At 37.7% G+C, this 20,859-nt stretch overlaps 1 protein-coding gene across 19 annotated transcripts in view; it reads left to right on the top strand.

Annotated features, from left to right (window-relative positions):
• The first annotated feature begins 2,340 nt into the window (after positions 1–2,340).
• The window catches only part of PBRM1 (polybromo 1), an 82,666-nt gene continuing 64,147 nt past the window's right edge, over positions 2,341–20,859 (top strand). For 7 of the 19 annotated variants that reach the window (XM_065407659.1, XM_065407655.1, XM_065407654.1 and 4 more), the window contains exons 1-11: positions 2,341–2,388; positions 3,367–3,522; positions 4,895–4,992; positions 5,775–5,922; positions 7,343–7,486; positions 8,335–8,451; positions 9,366–9,434; positions 10,306–10,404; positions 11,563–11,648; positions 15,379–15,477; positions 16,464–16,555. In XM_065407659.1, the coding sequence (XP_065263731.1) occupies positions 2,341–2,388; positions 3,367–3,522; positions 4,895–4,992; positions 5,775–5,922; positions 7,343–7,486; positions 8,335–8,451; positions 9,366–9,434; positions 10,306–10,404; positions 11,563–11,648; positions 15,379–15,477; positions 16,464–16,555 (1,156 nt within the window). Of the gene's footprint in view, positions 2,389–3,284; positions 3,523–4,894; positions 4,993–5,774; positions 5,923–7,342; positions 7,487–8,334; positions 8,452–9,365; positions 9,435–10,305; positions 10,405–11,562; positions 11,649–15,378; positions 15,478–16,463; positions 16,556–20,859 lie in introns of those variants that run through there. The other 12 variants (XM_065407657.1, XM_065407661.1, XM_065407656.1 and 9 more) reach the window with 7 other exon arrangements.

The raw sequence follows: 20,859 nt of genomic DNA, 5'->3' as shown, positions 1-20,859 counted from the left end.
CTAGAAAATGTATTTCTTTATACCATTAGTAATATTTAAACTAGAAGCAGACCTGTATTACACCCAGTAGTTGATCAAATAAGCAGTCACATTATCTGTCCCTTGTCCATTACCCCTTCAAAGATTAATGAAAAAATAAACATGTGTATTTAACTTTGCTAACTTTATCCTTTTACAGTTCATTATTCCCTCCATCCACTTTTCCTCATATGTTTCAGGCCAGTTTCAGGATTTATTTATCAGTAATCATATAGATGAAATATATCATAAATTTTTCAGTCATTTTGTGACATTTGCCAATTATCTGAGAAATATTTCTACAGACATGTGGAGGATACCCACAGTGCAAACAATTAGTTTTTCTTGACACCTGTGTAACTTTCCTGGTTGGTCATTTTTAAAGGGATGCAGAAAGGTAAATGCTTGTTAAAACCCAATTGGCTTGTTTTAAGTAAATTGTCTCGAATATGTGTAAAAGCTCGACTCTTTCAAGGAGATTAGACATTATACTATGTTGACGGGTCCTTAATAGATTACAAGAAAAAAATGTTTATTGACATATCTTCAGGAGATGTGGCAATGAGTAACCTGTCATGTTTTAGGAGTCACAAGAGAGGTCTCTCAGTGAGTAGCTGTAGAAGAAGGTATTATAAGAGATCTGACTTTTTAAGAGTGGCTGTAAAGGTTATGAAAAATGTTCAAGATTTAAAGCAATTTCTCATGTGAGCGCTGCAGAAACACTGTTCTCAGGTCCTGTGGGAATTGTCTGAATAGCTCTCAAGGCCTTCTCTACTTCACACAAGGAGTGAAAGTGTTTGTAGGTAGGGAGATTGTTGGTACCCCAGAAGGCACCATGAGACATCAGTTCCTTTAAGAAGAGAGCAATATTTTCTACAACTAAATATAAGGTATTGTTTTGAGATCAATAACTTGATTATCTTACTGAATTTGGGTATATGATGGTGTCCAAACCTTGATATAGGTTTTACATATACCTAAGTTTTACAGGGAGATAAAGCTCTGAAGTCCTTAAATGAAGTACCTATTAAAACTTAATATGCTCTTAAACTTCCTCTGTAAGAGCATGTGCAGTGTAAAAATACATAGGAAAAATTTGTCATTTGGTTAACACAGGGATCAGCATCCTTTGGCACGTGGCTCGCCAGGGTAAGCACCCTGGCGGGCCGGGCCGGTTTGTTTACCTGCCGCGTCCGCAGGTTCGGCTGATCACGGCTCCCACCGGACGCGGTTCGCGGCTTCCACCGGACGCGGTTTGCCGCTCCAGGGCTTCCCGCCACCCCCATTGGCCTGGAGCGAACTGCGGCCAGTGGGAGCCACGATCGGCCGAACCTGCGGACGCGGCAGGTAAACAAACCGGCCCGACCCGCCAGGGTGCTTACCCTGGCGGGCCGCGGGTCAAAGGTGGCCGATCCCTGGGTTAACAAGTTGTCTTCCATGTCTTTTGGTTCTGGTTCCAAAAGTAAAATAGTGCATACCAGATAGCTAAGACTAATTTTATTTTCTGGTTTTTTTTTTATACAGTTCTGTATATGTGGATGGGATTTGTTAGAAAATCAGTCTTAAAAGAGAAACTGGCATTGATAAGGTATAGCTATTCTGTTAACAAAATTCAGCTTTATATTTTATATCCTGGTTGATATACAAGCTTGGTTTTGATAGAAGTGTTTTTCAACAAGCAAACTGATGTATTTGTTGCACAATCTTATATTGGTAAACTTTATCATGTAATAGGATATGTGGCTGAAGTTTTATGAACAGGGGCTAAATGTTTAGTAAGGAAGGCTACTGTTCAGTAAAGAGAGCCATAAAACTCCTCTGAAGATGTTTCTTGATGATGTGGGCCATTGCTAAAGAATCTTATTACTTTTTTGAGAATTTAAAACTTTTTTTTATTTATACATTCACTGTGCTGCTTCTCCACTCCCATCAGTTTACAGTGTTGCAGCTCTCTCTTCTTTTACATTCAGACTGGCAGTAAAATCTGTGATGTGTCAGCAGGGCCTTTAGGAAAAAGCAAACAGTTTGTTTAAAAAAATCTAGAAAAATGTCTTATTTTCTGTGCAGAAAAAATACTCTATGTGGAAGTTTGTTTTTGTTAAGAACAAATCCAAAAAATACTAATCTATGTGTTCCTCTCCTCCCCTACCTTTCCTTTCTCCTCACTATTTTTCTTGAATTCTGTCTATCCACTCTCTCCTTTTTACCCTTCCCCTCTATTTTTCTCTCCTTTTTCAGTTTAGACTGTACTAACACCATTGCTGAATTGACACTTGTAGAGTCTTACCTTCTCCCAGTATCTTAACTTGGCCAACAGACACTATGAGGAGATTGGCTTTTCGAGGTGCTGGTTGTACTCTGGTAAATCTAGTACATTATTGATCATATATGCATCATTCTCCCCTACCTTGACTTTTTTTTTTTTTTTTTTTTATCCTGGCCATAATGAATCCCCCCTCATATTCATTCAACTTATTTAAGTATTTGCTGGTAATTAATTCTGTTCCTAGAATATGAAAAAGATACCCTAATGTAGTTATGCCAGGCTGCTGCACCATTTAAAAACAACACATACAAGAAAAAATGCCTTGATTCTATTAGAAAATGGGAGGAGATCTGGGGAGTCTCTAGTCTGTACCCATTCAGTCTTTAGTCTTTGAGACTCCCAACAATAGTGCCAGTAGAGAGAAGTCTTTGTGACACTGATACCTTGCCACTAGAAATTGAGCTAGGTCCGCCAGCTTCTTTCATAAACCACTCAGTAGTTGTTGGATGGTTATTAATTTCAGTCACTATTTACTTTAGTAAATTCAAACCCGTGGCTGAGAGGAGACAAACACTCTTACATTGCCAGTTACTTGAGCTATCCAGTCTACACTGATTTTAGCATTGGAGAGAGAATGGGAGGGCTTGAGAACATAACAAAATGTAACCGGTTACATGTGCATGAGATGTAACTAGTTCATCTGCTATGACAAAAGTTCTATTTGTCTATTTTATTATCATGTATGGAATGACAAGTCACAAGCATTGATGGGTGATTTAAGAAAGCATACTGGTAAGTGTTGTTAGATACATTTTCATCACCCTATAAGAGTCCAAGGCACTCTGATGTTATGGGGATGCATGGTAGTATAAAACTCGAGGATAGATTGGATTATCAGGTAAACTATCAAAGACATAAGCAGTGTTTTAGCTATATGATTTCATGAGGTAATAATACATAACTAAATCTCAGTGAACCATCTTGAATACATATACCCTAAAGAACTGGAAGTTTAATGCTCACTCTCATCAGAGAGATTGGATGCAAAGCCATAAGTTTAAGAACATCTTTCTTTATTATAGAAGAAGTTGGATTCCATGGGTTCCAAGCGACGAAGGGCTACTTCTCCTTCCAGCAGCATCAGTGGAGGAGATTTTGATGATGGTCACCATTCAACAAATATACCAGGCCCAAGCCGGAAAAGAAGGAGACTTTCAAATCTCCCAACTGTAGATCCTGTAAGTACCATTGTAATATATACCCGTTCTGTGTTATTGCATAAATCCAAATGTGGAATACCTTTTGAAATCGCTTTAAGCAAACATTTGCAAAGAATATATATACATATTTAGTGAGAATATTTAAGATAAGGGTACAACATAGTGTTCTATGGATGTTTTCTGGAGTTGCAAAGTCTTCTTCCAGGCTTTCCCCCATGGGACGGTGTTCTACATTTGTAGGGAACCCCGAGGAACAGCTTCTGTTTCCTTTGCTATATTGTGCACTTTCCTGGCCTGAGCTCTAATTTTGAATGATGTGGGCAAGTTACGACTTCCTCCTGAGACCAGCAGCACTGATTCTACACTGGCTATAGAGCAGGGATATCAAACTCATTCTGTGGAGATGTCTGAGTTACATTTTTAATTATGGTGTGTGGGCTGGGGCATAAATTTGGACTACGTATCTCCTTCAGTCCATTAGTTCTCCCACTGATGTCAATACAAGATTTGTACAAAGAGCAAAAGGTAGAATATTGCCTTTCCGTGTAGTACCTAAAGTTCTATTATTGGTTCAGTACCTTATTCATCCCTGGCCCATGAAAATATGTTCATCTTTAGGACCATCCCAATTGATGTCCTTTTTCTCTTCCTTACTCATTCTCCTTTAGCTGCTTTTCTTTTTTCTTCACTGTCTTTGTATTTCTCGTCTTATCTTCCCATTGCATCTGCTTCCTTGTAGCAGTTCCTGATTTCTATACCTTATGGCTTTCACTTCCTCCCCATCCTCCTTCCATCTGCTAAAATGATTAGCAAAGAAATAGTAAATGCTGACATTTGAAGTGCCATCCTTAGGCATTAGTTAGCCTAAGAGAGATTAACTGTGAAACATTGGAGTCCACATTTCCTTATTTATTGTTTTTGGTGTCTTCTTGAGTCTGTAGTCAACACTGTGTTGGTTTATTTTTGGGAAGTTTCCTTTGCAACCACAAGGGCTAGAAAACTCCCTTTAATAAAGAAAAAACACACAAATCTGGGTATGCCATAGTACTATATTAATACATGAAATGGGCTGGGTGTTTAATACCCTACTATAGAGCAACTTATGGTGTGACACTCCTCTCCCCCCATCTTCCTACTCTAACCAAGGCTTGGGCATAAATCCACACCCCTGAGAGACGTAGCTATGCTGACCTAAGGCCTTGTGCAGACAGAATTCTTCCATTGGCCTAACTACTGTTTCTCGGGGAAGTGGATTACCTACATTGACAGGAGAACCACTCCTGTTGGCATAGGTAGTGTCTACACTGTAGCATTTCAAGTGCAGACATACCCTAAATTTGTTGCCTCCTTAGCATTTCCATTGTTTTACTGGATTGTTCTTGCCTTTTAGATTGCTGTGTGCCATGAACTGTACAACACAATCAGAGATTACAAAGATGAACAGGGCAGGCTCTTATGTGAGCTTTTCATTAGGGCACCAAAACGAAGGTGAGGAGATGGCTTTGATTGGTAACAATCTTAGGTATGAGAGCTAGTCCTGGAACAAATGGATTTTGAGAAATAGCTCATCTGTGTAAAAGTTGCAAAACTTGTGCATTAAATATGCAACAAGCTTGCATTAGTCTTTTGATCTTTATATTTGATAGCATGCCCCTTGGAACAACTGTGACACAGGTGCCTGTGTTCAGGCAGAAAAATAAATGTTTGATTTGATATGAAACCTAGAATATAAAGCCTTCCTGATGTTGAGATCTGTTTGACTGTAAAATTGTCTCCAAAGATGGAGGAGTAAAATACTAAAAATATATCCTAGGGAACAATCCATAACTGACTTTTGGGATTGGAGTAGGTGAAGTGATAGACTGTTTCTGTCTGTAATTTTTTTATAGATTTAAGATAAATTTTAAAATACACCTCTACCTCAATATAACGCTGTCCTTGGGAGCCAAAAATTTTTACCGTGTTATAGGTGAAACCGCGTTATATTGAACTTGCTTTGATTCACCGGAGTGCGCAGCCCCGCCCCCCCGGAGCACTGCTTCACCGCGTTATATCCGAATTCATGTTATATCGGGTCGCGTTATATCGAGGTAGCGGTGTATGTGCTAATTCATTTATATTAAGGTTGTTTGTAAATTTGAGCTATTTAAGTTGTAGCAAAAACATACAAGAAACATTTCTGAATTAGTCTTAAATTTGTGCAAAGTTAAATACTGTAGGGTTCGCTTTCAGTGCTCAAACTCTAATGTCTTTACTTATTGTTACAACAGAAATCAGCCAGACTACTATGAAGTGGTTTCTCAGCCTATTGATTTAATGAAAATCCAACAGAAACTAAAAATGGAGGAGTATGATGATGTGAACCTACTGACTGCTGACTTTCAGCTACTATTTAACAATGCAAAGGCTTACTATAAGGTGAGGAAGCTTCATTTAAAGGCCCAAATTCATATATTCTGACAATAGCAGGTCTGTGTGCTTTTAGAAGATACAGCCAGTTTCATATGTAAGAGACCATTATGGTAATATACATCTGTTCCAGTACTACAGTGGTTCCAAAACTTTTCTGGAGTGTGGACCAGATCTTAATACAGAGATTAACTCATATGCCTCCCCCTCTCTCTTTCCTAATCATGTAGCATCCCTGCTCAACTACAGCAATTTCTTCCATGGAAAAATATTAGGAAAGTATGTCTTTTTAGGTGTCTCATGTGATGTGTGTTTTCCTTGGGAAAAACATTAAAGAGCACAAGTAGAATCCTGAACTCAGTACTGAGCAGGCAAGTAAAGGATGAACAGATTTAAAGTATTTTATCAATACATTTCCCATTTAATGAATTGGTCATTCTGAATGATTAGATCAAGTTAAATATAGAAAAACAAATATATAATATTTTTTGTTTTTTGAAAGAAAAGAGCAAAAGTAGTGGGATGATTTCATCTCTCACTTCCATCAATTCTTTCTCTCAGCTGGAAACAAGCAGGAGAGCTAAGATCACTGGTAAACAAGTGGTTTGCTAACCATCAGTGGTGTGCAGGACACTCATTTGGAATCTCTGCAGTATTATACTCTGTTTAAAAAAAAACAGTAGTTATGCACTTATATAAATCAGAGGTGATCGAAGCTCACTTTGAATGCTGGGGGCGGGGAGAGGGCGAGTATCAGGGCAGAATAGGGAAGTTGGGGTGTCTCTCTTTCTGGGGGTAGCTTCTTCTGGCCTAATCACCCTGGTTCCTACATGCTCCTTGGCTGAGACTCAGTCAGAGGTTGCTTGTGTCAGGGGCAGGGCTCAGTCAGAGACAGCTCAAGCCGAGGCTCAGGGTTAGAGAGCTGAGTGTGACGTGGGGGGGGGAAACTGAGGACATAGATCAGCACTAGCTCCCCTCATCCCTCTGGTTCTGCTGCCTCTGATATGAATGGTACACTTTAGATGTTAATGGGTTTTATTAAGGTTATCTTTAAATCATTTTGTTAGCATCTTTCCTAAAATTTAATGAAAAAGTAAAAAGTGTGTTTCAGAATCTTAAAAAATAAAATGTTTTCCTGTATTTCTTGCATTGAAAGTATCAATATCTTGTGGCAGAGATGGGATAAAAGAAATCCAAAACCTTAGGTAATTTACCCTAGATTGGCAGTAATGTCCTTAAGTGTGGTGGAGGCTATCTATTTTAATTCATAATACCATTCCTGACATCACTGTGTTGAAGAATTACACAGCCAGTAATTGCTGTGTTTTCTATTATTTAATATATTTCACTTCAGAATGCTCAGAATTTTAACAACACTTTTAAAATAACAGATAGCAATAATGTTGTGCTGTTTGGTTCATTCTCACAGCCAGATTCTCCTGAATATAAAGCTGCCTGCAAACTTTGGGATTTGTATATGCGCACAAAGAATGAGTTTGTTCAGAAAGGTGATGCTGAGGAGGAGGAGGAAGAGGATGAAGGGCATGACAATCAAGGGGCAATATCTGAAGTAGTAAGTAGGAAGCATTGCATTTATAGTTTGCTTGTGAAATTAAGAGGTGTGTGAAAACTGGGCTTTCAGAATAAGGTTAACCTCAATTTATGGAGGGACATCGGTCGATGTGTGGTTATTAAACTGGGCCAAAACAGATTATGGGACATGTGTACATATAAATTAAGTCACTAGATTATGTTCTGATATACTGTTTAAGGGTTCTTACACATACATAGAAAATGGTAATGGTTTCAGTACTCTCTATGTAAGTATTTATACCTTTGCATATGTTTGTGTACATATTAGTGAATTCTTAAGAAATAAATATTTAGGAGATGATCAGTGATAAAACCACTGTATATGTGGTTCTATTTTAGTCAAAGTTTATAATAAATATGACCTCTGTAACTTGCATGATCTGAGGCCCAGTGCAAGAAAACCTGGGTCCCCATGAGAACACTTTCAGATGAGACAGCCGTATGGTCAACACCATGGTGATATTCTCAGACTTGTTGTTCTTTGTAATGCCTTAAACCAGGGACTTAGGCTAGAGCTATGCCTGCAAATCTCAGCTAGTACTGCATGACATTACAATGCATATTTTTATTTAACTCTGAAAAATGGATCTGTGCATGAAATGTATATGTGACATTCAGACTTATTCACGTGCCTTACTAAATGCATAACCATAGTACTATGTCTTGAAAAGTTGCACACATCTTTATAGCTGCTGTTTTCATCTTCTTTTCCTTGAAAAAGAATGTTTATACATTTACACTGAAATATTTTACAGGGGCCATTAGAAGCTTTTATAAAATTGAAATCTTTCTCATCAAAGCTTTTTGTAACTTCATTTCCTGTACCAGTCTTCTCCAAGCTACTTGAAAGAGATTCTTGAACAGCTGCTTGAAGCTGTAGCCATAGCCACCAACCCATCAGGACGTCTCATAAGTGAGCTGTTTCAGAAGCTTCCCTCTAAAGTGGTGAGTAGTGAAATGAAGTCATTTGTGTTCTATGTTTGGTATCTGGAAAATGGTATAACTGATACTGTGGGCTGACTGTGAGACTAACAGTCAAGTGAACAAAAATAAATAAAAATACTTTAAGCACTACCAAGTCATAATATTTTGCTTTTCAGTGGAAATTGCCCCCTTATGCCTGTTTACTGAAGAAACCATTATCAGTTTAATCAGATAATGTACAATAACATTTTAACACTGAGAGCAAACTATGAGGGGTGTGTATAATGTCTAATAGCTATCAATGTTAAAACGTTGTTACACATTATCAGATAAAAGTCATGTTATAAAATCATTGCTTCTTTCTGAGGAAATAGTTTTTTTCATATCACTTTGGTGGAATGATGAAGTATTTCATTTTTCTTAATTGGCTGTAAGGGCTGCTTATTGTTTTAGCAGCTTTCTGCTGGTGGAAAGGTGTTTATGGATCAACCCTAAAATAATCTTTTTACTAATCTAACTTTTGTTTTGAAGTCATTTACAGCTCAATTCAGAGTGAGTGTAACTCCACTTAGTTTGAATTTCATCTTAGTGTAAGGGATCTACTCTGTGAATGAGATCATTAGCTCATTTGGTGAATCTATATAAATAAACCCTTTCAAATGTTGTTAATAAGCGATATTAGTTATGTGAGCAATGTATATCTTAATGATATGGAGAAAGTAAACAATTTTGGTTAAGAGAATAAACCTTAATCAATACTGAATTTGTACATAATCTTTCAGCTGTTTTGTGGTGGTAATCTGTCTTCTCAGCTGCCTTTGGTAATAGGCCATCAAATATAAGTGGTTATTTAATACTGATTTTTATTAAGTGTTTCCCTTGTGAATTATATGTGTCAGTGTACAACCATAGATGTATCATTTTTTGTTTTCTAGCAATATCCTGACTATTATGCAATAATTAAGGAGCCCATAGATCTTAAGACTATTGCCCAGAGGATACAGGTACAGTATGATCATGTTAATGAGCTGTATATTGTAATTTTCGAAAAATAAGCTTTTTAAAGTTTAGAGGCAAAAGTTTATGTAGATCAGTAGTAAGTGTAATTTTTGCCAGTAAATTAAGAAACTGAAAACTATACTGCTCTGAGGTTCAGGACTGGCTATAGTCAATCCTGGACTAGTGTGCCAAAAGTAGTCACAGTTTAAGGTTCAGTGTCTTAAACCACTAGTAGTTGATATGAATGAAATGCCAGTTACCGTGAGTTCTTGGCCATGTACTAGTATAAAGTAGTAATTTCTGGCCAGGGCAAATTGAGATATTTAAGTTTAGATTAGTGTCATTCTCATTACCATCTTGCTTTCTCCCACTCATCCTTTCCTATTCTTATTTGGTTTTAGCTAGCTGTTATCCTGAACTCCTAGAGCTAGAAATTGGTGATCCATACTACCTTATTCAAATCTAATTTTTAAAATGAAGTATTAGTCTCTAATTCCAGAATTTTGTGAAATATCAACTGCTAATGCATACTGAACTTGAAGTGGAGGATAGAGATGAGTTAAAATGGTAATCCAAATGATGTGTTTTAAAGTTTGCTTAAAATAATTTTGGAGTCAGTGCATTGTTCATTTAGTTTGTCGGATCTGTCACTGACCGAGAAAATAACTTTTATATTTGTATCTCCTTTATGATTTTCTTTTCTTTTTTTCCCCAATGAATTCTTCAAGTTTGTTTATATGCTGCATAAAGAAATGTCTTTATTCGGTGTGAACTACCTTTTACTTTCCAGTGTTTTGCATTTTCTTTCTTCATGTGACAGGATAAAAAGGATCAGTTATTATCTAAAGAGTAAATGCTCTGTTTTTTGTTCTGCAGAATGGAAGTTATAAAAGCATTCATGCAATGGCCAAGGATATAGATCTTTTAGCAAAGAATGCCAAAACCTATAATGAGCCTGGATCTCAAGTATTCAAGGTTATTTTCAGATTATTTTTTTTTGACGATTAAGTCAGGGTTCAATCTTTTTATTATATTACATATTTTTAAATTATTAAAATGGTATTTTGTGTGTTATAAGGTTCTAAAGCATTTCTAATTTATCTGGAAATACTAAAAAGGATATTGTCGACTAACTTCTATGCCTTTTATTGTTAGTAACTCCCTCTTAGAAGTTTGAAACGCATATTCTTTCCCTGTTGACTGTTCTTTTCTGTTTGCCAACTATAAATTTCTCCCTTCCAATTTTATTTCAAACGGGACATTAATCAGCCTGGTTTCTTATAGGAATAAAGGATGGCTCGCTGGCTATTAGGTTAGAAATGCCTAGAATTCCTGGCATTACAGATTCAAATCATGGCACTTGACTGTCTGTTCATTATCACAGAACATTTGAATTCTGTGCAGTTTAGTGTAGGGAGGTCTGCGGTATAAAGCCTGAAAGAATGGAGGTCCTGCCTCCTTTGCATGGATATTAAAGATCCTATTCTATCTTTTGTAAGAGTATGCGTGCATCATATGGCCAAAACTCACTCTTATCTCTTCCTCACCACTTCCTTTTCTCTCTCAATTGACCAGCATGCTGTAAGCATATTTTCTACCTACCTACCTTCCTGTACCAAAAAGTGAATGAATTTCAGTGGTGAAGTGATTCCTGCATATCTTTAACTTTTGGGATGAAGGGCACTACATATATGTAACATTCTAAGGGTAAAATCTATTGTTATAAGAGTAGAGGTGGATAGAATGCTAAGGCAGGCTAGCTATGACACCAATCATTTTCCAGTGGAGAGAAGAAAAACAAACCCACTCATTCTAATGTATTATTGGTGTGTGTGCGCGTGCGTAAGTCATGGATTTTTTTTTTTTTTTTAAGGATGTTGCAAAGAAGTGCCACAGACACTAGCCACCGTTTTATTCCCTTTTATTTAGCCATTGAAAGTCTCCTTTCAAGTTAGATTTTGCTACAGACTTTTGACACTGGGCAAAGTCGCTCTCTATCAAGAAAATATGTAACCCTAACTTTTGTTCTTTTCACACTATTTTACATCTGTGTAGTTATATCTATAAAATTAGAGTAAATCCTTGACTCAGTCTCATTTTTCTAAAATGGAGTATTCTTTTTTCAATTAACAGGATGCAAATGCTATTAAAAAAATATTTAATATGAAAAAAGCTGAAATTGAACATAATGAACTGGCCAAGTCAAGTCTTCGAATCAGGTACTGCAAGTAAAAAAAATAAAAAAGAAATGCTGTTTGAGGTCTGGTTTATATGTATTTACTGATATTTAGTTCCTTAATTTTGCCCCCCAAAAAACAAAAACCAGATAAAATTAACTTGCTTGTTGTTGCTTTAAATCTTAAAAACCACTGAAGTAAATTTTTGAAGGTAACTGCTGAAATATACTGTGTAGGTGATATATTCCTACTTTTAAGATATATTTGGCACTGAAATATAGAGGGCCTGTAGGAGCCTCTAAAGCTAAAGTTTCAGCCAGCTTCTTTATGTGTTTAACGGGTAGAAACAGAAAAGCTGGAACAAGGAGCAGAGGCTCAGATCCTCAAAGATATTTAGGTATCGGACTCCCACTGAGGTCAAATACATTTTGAGGATCTAGGTGAGAGTGCCCTTCTTCATAAGAGTTGCTGGATGGCTAAGGGCCTCTGATGTATCCTGGAGGCCTGCAAAGAATTAGGGGGACCAAGGATTCATTTTTTGCACGAGCCCAAAATATTTATTGGGAGGGAGCAGGGAAACAGCCCAAAATTCATTCATTCAGATGCCCAGCAATCATTTGGAGGAAAGCCCAGGATTTAATAACACTCTTTGTATGTGAAAATCTATTTTAATTGTAATAAGGGGCAGAATTGTGTGCGGGTAGGGACAGAATTGACTTGTTGGTGATGGAGTGAAGTTTTGGAAATGTAAATTAAATGGATATGGCTTGTGGGAGAGGGGGTAGTGCAGGTATTTGTCATTTGGGCTATAGGGTTGGTCTTGAACAAATAGGTGTTGAGAGATTTTTTTTTTCTTCAGGCCCTGTTATTTCCTTCCTGAAATCACATTAATTGGAAAAAGCTTTTTCCTCCTGCACAAATCCTCACTCTTCAAAATATCAATGTGGACATTTTATGCACATTTCTTATCTCAAACTATATCTAGACAGATCCAGATCTCTCATACGTTTCACTTGATATCATTGGCACTTCTCAAAGCTGGTATTAAATACTTGCCAGGGTGAATTATATTCTTTATCAGAAAAGCTAAGTGACATCTTCCAAATGAGCACATGAATTAACCTCCTTGGCAGAAAGGGAACTTCTTCAGATATTTTGCAAAGGACCTACTTGGAGTATGTATCCTTTTCAGAAATAAATCTCTCCTCTTCTGAAGCGGTTTTTGTGATAGGATAGAGAACTCCACTAACATCCTTACATTAAAGGCATTACAGTTAACTTAAATATTTGTCTTAAAATGTTTTACCTTCTGTTACAAATAACACCTAAGATTAGTGTAAATTAAAGAGATTAGAAAACTATACACTTTTTACCGTTTACTTGGTGCTTTTGACAGTACTTTGAGTGTATAGTCAATTTTTACTGTGTCTTCTGTTTAATGAGTCAGTTTCCCGTGTTTGCATAAATCTTTCATATAGCAACAGCAGGGAGGAAAAACTTCACAAAACAAGAAAATGTGATGTAAAATCACAAAAATTGGCAGAGGTGTTCATGTGCAGGAGTAATTCTTGAAACTTTTTTAAACATTTCTTTAAAAAATGGACTCGATTACAAATTGATGGTGTCCTCTCTAAAGTCTGCCGTGTCGGGGCCTAAATGAGCTATAGTAAACACCTAGCACGTGTGTAGTTCCACTGAGGTCAGTAGGTCTACATCTATGCTTAAGGATTTTCAGGATCAGGGCCTAAATGGTGACTCGCTGACTTAATTAGGAGTAAAGGGGGAATCAGGACCTTGCAAGGTTGGGTACTGTACTTAATTTTGAGGCTGTGACTGCTCGTATCTTAACAGTAACGCTTTTTGTGTGAAGACGGCTGACAAATAATCATATTAGTATTTGTTAGTTGAATTCCTCTCTCTTGTACTGCCAACCCCTTCTCTATCCCTTAGTTATCTTATTCTGTAAGGTTCTTTTAATATTTTACCTTGTTTGTGAAACTTTTATGTAGTTGTGTAGGGCCACAAGTTGCCTTTGTGTCCAGAATAATTTGACAGCTCTCATCTTGATTTTTATACCTTTTAAAAAATTCTTTTTAAAAACTTTTTTACCTCAAGCAGGCAAAAAAACCCCCCACTCTTAAACAAAAATAAAATTCCCCAGACACCTCATAGTCAGTTTGAAGAAGAGAAAAGCTTAATTAAAAAAAAAAAGCTTCCTTCTGCCCTGAAGACTGCTATTGGCTGCTGTCAAGCACAAACCTGTTGTTTCAGATCCCTTTTAACTTATTAAACTCCAGATGGTCATCTAGTTTTTTTTTTAAATACATGACTTCTTAATTCTTCCACCTCATCTGGGAGTCCTTCACCTATACGCTATTTTTAGCAAAATACCTCCTTAAATTATTCTAGCCTATTTTTCCTCTTAATTTTAAAAAGCTTAACTTTATAATAACTCTGCTAATTTAAATACTCTAATCATCATGTCAAGAATAATCCCAATTTTGTGACTCTATCAAGATGCACATCCTTCATTCCATTCACCATCATAAATTGCCCCTTTGCAGTGCACTTTTCTGTCTTTCTTCAGATAATATGACCAATGTACAACAGTGTCCACAACACAATTTAATATGCTTTATTAAGTTACGGTTACCATATTTAAAAAATAAAAAAAAGGACACTCCACGGGGCCCTGGCCCCGCCCCAACTCCGCCCCTTTCCCGTCCCAACTCCGCCCGTTCTCCGCCCCTTCCCCAAAGTCCCCGCCCTAACTCCCCCTCCTCCCTCCCAGCCACGCGAAAAGGGCTGCCCGAGCGCTACCGGCTTCACGGTTTGCCGGGCAGCCTCCAGACCCTGCGTCCCCGGCCGGCGCTTCCCCAGCGCAGCTGGAGCCCGGGAGGGGAAGCGCCCAGCCAGGGGCGCAGGGTCTGGAGGCTGCCCGGCAAACCGTGAAGCCGGTAGCGCTCGGGCTTTGGGCAGCCCCCATGCCTCCGGACCCTGCGCCCCCGGCCGGGCACTTCCCCTCCCGGGCTCCGGCGGCTGTGCTCCTCCCCTGACTCTTCAGTTCTGTTTAAGAGCCGAGCTGCCCGAGCGCTACCGGCTTCGGGCAGCCCCCATGCCTCTGGACCCTGCGCCCCCAGAGCCTGGGGGGGAAGTGCCCGGCCGGCGGCTCAGGGTCCGGAGGCATGGGGGCTGCCCGAAGCCGGTAGCCCTCGGGCAGCTCGGCTTTAAATAGAGCCGAAGAGTCAAGGTAGGGAGCACAGCAGCCGCGGGAGGGGAAGTGCCCGGCCGGCGGTATTTTTCCCGGACATGTTCGGCTTTTTGGCAATTCCCCCCAGACGGGGGTTTGATTACCAAAAAGCCGGACATGTCCGGGAAAAACCAGACGTATGGTAACCCTAATTAAGTGATAACACAATATGCTTGGCTTTGTATTGTTAACCTCTCAATTTTTCGCAATATCCTGTTAGCCATCTTTATTGCTGCAGTATGCAGGACTGAGAATTTAAATAATGGTTCTATCAATATTGCTAGAACCTTTTCTTTTACCTTTATAAACAAATTCAGCATCATTTACATTATGATTAACTTGGGTATTATTTATGCCTAAGTGTGTCACTTTACATTTAGCAACATAACATTTTTTGTTCCTTCTCTGAGCCCTTTTCAAGATTACTTTGTGAAAGAGCTACATTCTAGTTACATCTCTTCTTGGGTCTAAGGCAAGTTTCTCTTTTTCTCCCTTTCTCTGGGTTGTTTCTTCTTCTTAAAGGACTCCATCAAATTTGGCTGCTTCCAAACTGACAGGTCCTTCCTCACAGGGTAAAGGCAGTGTTGGTGATGAGAGAAATTCTACTAACAAATATTACCGGTAAGTAAATTGTCTGTTTTGGTGTGGATGCCATCCAGTTAGTTTATTTTTTTATTTATTTATTTTGGCTGGCTGTCATTTGGAAATGTTATAGTCAAAGCTTTTTTCTGAAATTTGAAGTGTGTTTTTTAAATGAACTCTCAAGCTTAATGACCTAGGTACACAACAATTAAAATATCAGATTTAATAATCCCTCCTTCCCAAATAGCATAGTTTAATAGGTTATTTACTCTAAATTGTTCTTTATTATTTTTAGAGTTTTACTTAAATTTTGTTAAATTTGTATCATTGTTGATTTAACATTTATTTCCTTGGAAATGTTCCAAAGAACAGCATCTTATATTTCATTACAAAACTAGTCATGTTAAAAGTATCAAAGATACGTATTGCAACTCAAAAAATATTTGTGAATAATTTTAAAGTAATTTTTAAAAATGTAAAACTAAAGAACAAGGAAAGGCAAAATGGAGGCGAAAACCCTTAAAGGAAAAGGGATGCATTTGGAATACTGTTCCAGGGGACTCAATCAGTTGTAACAATTACGTGGGGTATTCTGCCCTGTTCATCACTCAAGAGTTCTGTGGCCTGGTATATTAAACACGATCAGTGGCCTCTTGTCACTCCCACAAAGTAACAAGACAATCATGCCTTGGTGGGTGCTTTCTAATTGTTCATCTTGAACTGTTTTTCATTATGAATGGTAAATATTAAGAGTAGTGCAGAGGGCATTGAGTAGACTAAGCTTTAACTTCCCTATTGCAGTAGTTCTCCAACTTTTTGACTTGGTGGAGCACTTTATAAAATAGATGATATCATGGGCCATTGTCCTCTGCTAACTTTCCATCTTTTCTTGGGTTAGTCCAGTCTGCTCTTCTGGTGGTGGTTCTGTGGACTGCTAACATGACCTTCATATTCCATCAATTGTCCACAGAACATAACTAAACAGTAGTTTGATGTATACATTGCTTTTCTTTTTACTTTTAAAGTAACAAAAGATCAGTCCAAGGGGATCGTTTATCTGCAATAACCATGGCATTGCAATATGGATCAGAAAGTGATGAGGATGCTGCTTTGGCTGGTAGGAGTTAATACCTCACTTGTACCAATTTTAGTTTATTAAAATTTACGGAACGATTGCGAGATACTGACTTATTCAGATGTCTGTATGATACTTCCTTTGCTACTTTTCTGGACACTGCTGTTCCCAGATTATTTTTCATAGTTTCCAGTGCTGGTCACTGGTTGCTAGAAGTGTAGATGAAATGTGCAGTTGGCAAGTGAAGGAAAGCCAAAATAACTTACCTGCTTTGATTTTGATTTTTGTTGCATTGCAGTCCATCAAAGCTTTATACGCTGGGAAAAGTGTTGCTTGTTTTATATATCGTTGTGTTAAATTAGAAAAGACACTGGATACTCTTCTAGTATTGAATAGAGAAAAATAGATTCTTACAAGTTCACAGGTCATCTAACTTTATTCTTAGTAAAATGTTTTATTTTATTTTATTTATTAAGTTTTACTGTTGGTCTTAAATACAATGCTTAGACAATCCTCTCTTACATATTCTAACTTCTGGCACCAATATAAACACTTGAAATCACAGCTATTCCTTAAAAGGATAGCAAAAGATACTAGGTCTTATATTAACATAGCCGGGTGGAATTCTTAAGGTTACCTAGAACTTTAGCAGCAGGGATCTGTGTTTGAAGTGATATGATGACAGCTCGCCCATCTCTATATTAGATATTTTTACATTTTTTTAAAAATCTACTAATAGTATATAATAAACAATTGCAAAATCTTGCAAATAAGTGAATATTAACATAAAACATGTAAACGAATGTCTTTAATATAGTCATCCTGTTTACTTTTCTCATAACACTGCTCTACAGCCAAAATGCTTCTGAAATAAATGTAGTCAAACTTTACTAATTCTGGGTCACTGAGAACGAAAATGATGCTTAAAATTGTTGATTGGCTCTAGTTTTCAAGATATGCTATTGGGTCAGTATATACGACCCTTGACTTGGGAATGGCGGAGGATAAGTGAGTTATAAAGGGAAGGGATCTCAATTTAAACCAGAAATGACTAAAATACATCTTTGACTGGATCTATGAATAAATCTATGACTGGGTTTGGACAGTACTTGCTTTTTAGGCAAAACAATAAATGATGCAATCTGAAGCTGGTATTTCGTCATACATGATATGAATTGCATCATGTTATTCCTAGAAGTCATGGATGATGCAATCGTAACGAAGCTTACATCACTCTGCTGAACAAATTGCCCTATATCAGCTCTAGAAATCATACAGTGTCGTGCTCTCTTATTTGTCAGTGTTTGATTTTGCAAAGGGACACATTTCTGTTTAGCCAAAGTGAGCAGAGATGCCTCGTAATTGTGTGAACAGTGCAGATAACTTCTGCTATGTTTGTGGTGAAGTGACTTTTGCATCACAAAAGCGCAGTATAACCACTATGGTTAAGAAAGCCTATCACCTTTATTTTGGCTGCAAAATTGGAGATCAGGACAAGAGGTGGGCCCCACACATATGCTGCAACACTTGTGCAACAAATCTTCGCCAGTGGTTGAACAGGAAAAGGAAATCTATGCCTTTTGCAGTGCCAATGATTTGGAGAGAGCCAACAGATCATACCAGCAATTGTTACTTCTGCATGGTGCCTCCAGTTGGGAAAGGTGTGTCAAAGAAGAAAAAGTGGACTGGGCATTATCCAAACATTCCATCAGCTATACGCCCAGTACCCCACGGAGAAGGACTGCCGGTTCCTGATACACCAGAATCATTCTCACTTGAGTCAGACAAGGAAGAGGAAGAGGATGAAACTTCTGGTCCTGAACCATCAATGTCACAGGACCCACATTTTCTCCCATCCTCCTCCTCTGAACCACACCTCATAACACAAGGTGAACTGAATGACCTTGTCAGGGATTTGGAACTACCCAAGAGTAAGGCAGAGCTGTTGGGCTCCAGACTACAGCAGTGGAATCTCCTGGCAGGTGATGTTAGGGTTTCCATGTTCCATGACCGTCAAAAGGATCTTGTCCCATTCTTCTTCATGGAAGGTGATCTTGTAACCTGCAACAACATCGATGGTGTGATGGCAGCCCTCAACATTGTTCACGATCCAGATGAGTGGAGACTGTTCATTGATTCATCGACGACGAGTCTTAAAGCTGTTTTACTGCATAATGGCAATGTTTTGCCATCAATTCCAGTTGGTCATGCAGTCCATATGAAGGAAACCTATGACAACATGAAACAACTTTTGAGGTGCATAAACTATGACCAACATCAGTGGCAGCTTTGTGGCGATTTGAAGGTCATTGCTCTCTTGCTTGGTCTGCAGACTGGATACACAAAGTACTGCTGTTTTCTCTGCGAATGGGATAGTCGTGCAAGAGATTCCCCACTACATCAAGAAAGATTGGCCACTCCAACAGTCATTGGAGCCTGGGAGGAAAAGTGTTCAGCATCCACCACTTGTTGAATCAAGGAAGATTTTGTTACCACCCTTACACATCAAGCTGGGTCTGATGAAGAACTTTCTCAAGGCCATTGACAAAACACAAGCAGCTTTCAAGTACCTCCGTGGAAAATTTCCAAGGTTAAGTGAAGCTAAGATAAAGGAAGGTGTCTTTGTTGGTCCTCAGATTCGTGAACTTCTTCGAGATGATGCATTTGACCATGCACTGCGTGGCAAGGAAAAGACGGCATGGAAAGCCTTCCAGTTAGTGGCAATAAATTTTCTCAGAAACAACAAGGCAGACAACTACAGGTTGTTGGTGGAAAACCTCCTCAAGGCATACAAAAGCCTTGGTTGCAACATGTCACTAAAGATACATTTTTTGCACTCTCATCTAGATGTTTTTCCACCGAACTGCGGAGCAGTGAGCGAGCGATTTCACCAGGACATTGCAACAATGGAGAAACGCTATCAGGGCAAATGGAGCCCATCAATGCTTGCAGACTATTGCTGGACAGTGACAAGAGATGCTCCATGCTCCATTTAATGAATACAAGAGACAAGCCAAGAAGCGCCGAGTAGACACTGAATAGGACTAAACTATGTACAGAATAGTTTTTTGCCTTTTGTTTCATAATAAATTTTATTTATATAACCCTTTTGCTGATTTTTAAAGTGTTACATAAACAGGACAGGTGAAATATTATCATGTAAAGCAACCATAAACACATGAAAAGACCTAGGTTTACAATTTATGATTAAAACTCTACTATCTACACAATATACATAGACATAAAATGTAAAAACTTAAATATCTTAGAAACAGTAGCCAATCAGTTGTTTTAATTGTCATATTTGAATTCAGCACATCAAAATACATAATAAATAGCACATTTTATCTCTGAAGCAGACGACTTCTCAAAAATTGTAGACCAGTGTAATCAGCCTTTTTTAGCACCTTAACATTAGCATAAAAAAGTTGTACTAAATCCGTGTACATTGGTCATGACCTTTAAAATATATCTCCCCAAAGGAGGCAATTTTATTCTTTTTATTACCCTTTTTCCTAATTTTTCTAGTAAACTTCTCAGTACTGTGTTCCAAAACAGTTTCCTCAGTTTTCTTTTATCTGAGTTTTGTTTTTGTTTGCTATTTAGTTTGGAGGTCCTCTTATTTCATTGTTGTATGGAACACCCAGCGTACATATTTACATATAATACATTATTATTCTTTTATTGAGAAATCAAAGGGTTTTTTTACAAGTCTTTAGACTAGAGAAGGTATCTGGTCAAATGATTGTCAATATCAAAATAATATGAAACTGGGACATGCCAGATTAGCTTGTTTTTTCTGACATAATACAATGGGGTAGATTGATTTCTATCAGTGGTTTATATCAGCAAGCAGGGAACCTTGATATAAATCTATTTTACTGTTCATTTGCATTTGTACTTTTTAATTATTTTCCTGGAGAAGCTGATTCTCAATACTTAGCACTGTATCTATAGATCTTTCTTTAAGCAGTTATATATTCAGTTTCTTAAGTTTTACAGTTTTTTATATTAGACAATGGTAAATGACCCATTCCTTATTTTCTGATGATTAATTTTTCACTTCTGATTTGTGTCCAGCTGAATTACAATTTCCTTACAAATTCAATTAAAACTGCACAAAAACAATATTTTAAAATGGAGTTTTATTAGTTAAATAAAACTACCTTAAATATGCTGGTTACATAATTTTTTCTTATCAAAACAGGTTTTGCGTTTAAAACTAACTGATTTATTAAACAAAAGATTATCTGTAGTTAGTGAATTGAAATGATTGGTTTTTGGCCCCCAGGTCCTTCAAGATTTTAGAACTAATAGATCGCATCTTCTCTCACACCTAATTTTTA

This window comes from Emys orbicularis, chromosome 7 (genome assembly GCF_028017835.1).
Source record: "Emys orbicularis isolate rEmyOrb1 chromosome 7, rEmyOrb1.hap1, whole genome shotgun sequence".
NCBI classification, from domain to species: domain Eukaryota; kingdom Metazoa; phylum Chordata; order Testudines; family Emydidae; genus Emys; species Emys orbicularis.
The sequence above is the reverse complement of the archived record's forward strand: the minus strand, read 5'-3'. Positions and strand labels throughout refer to the sequence as shown.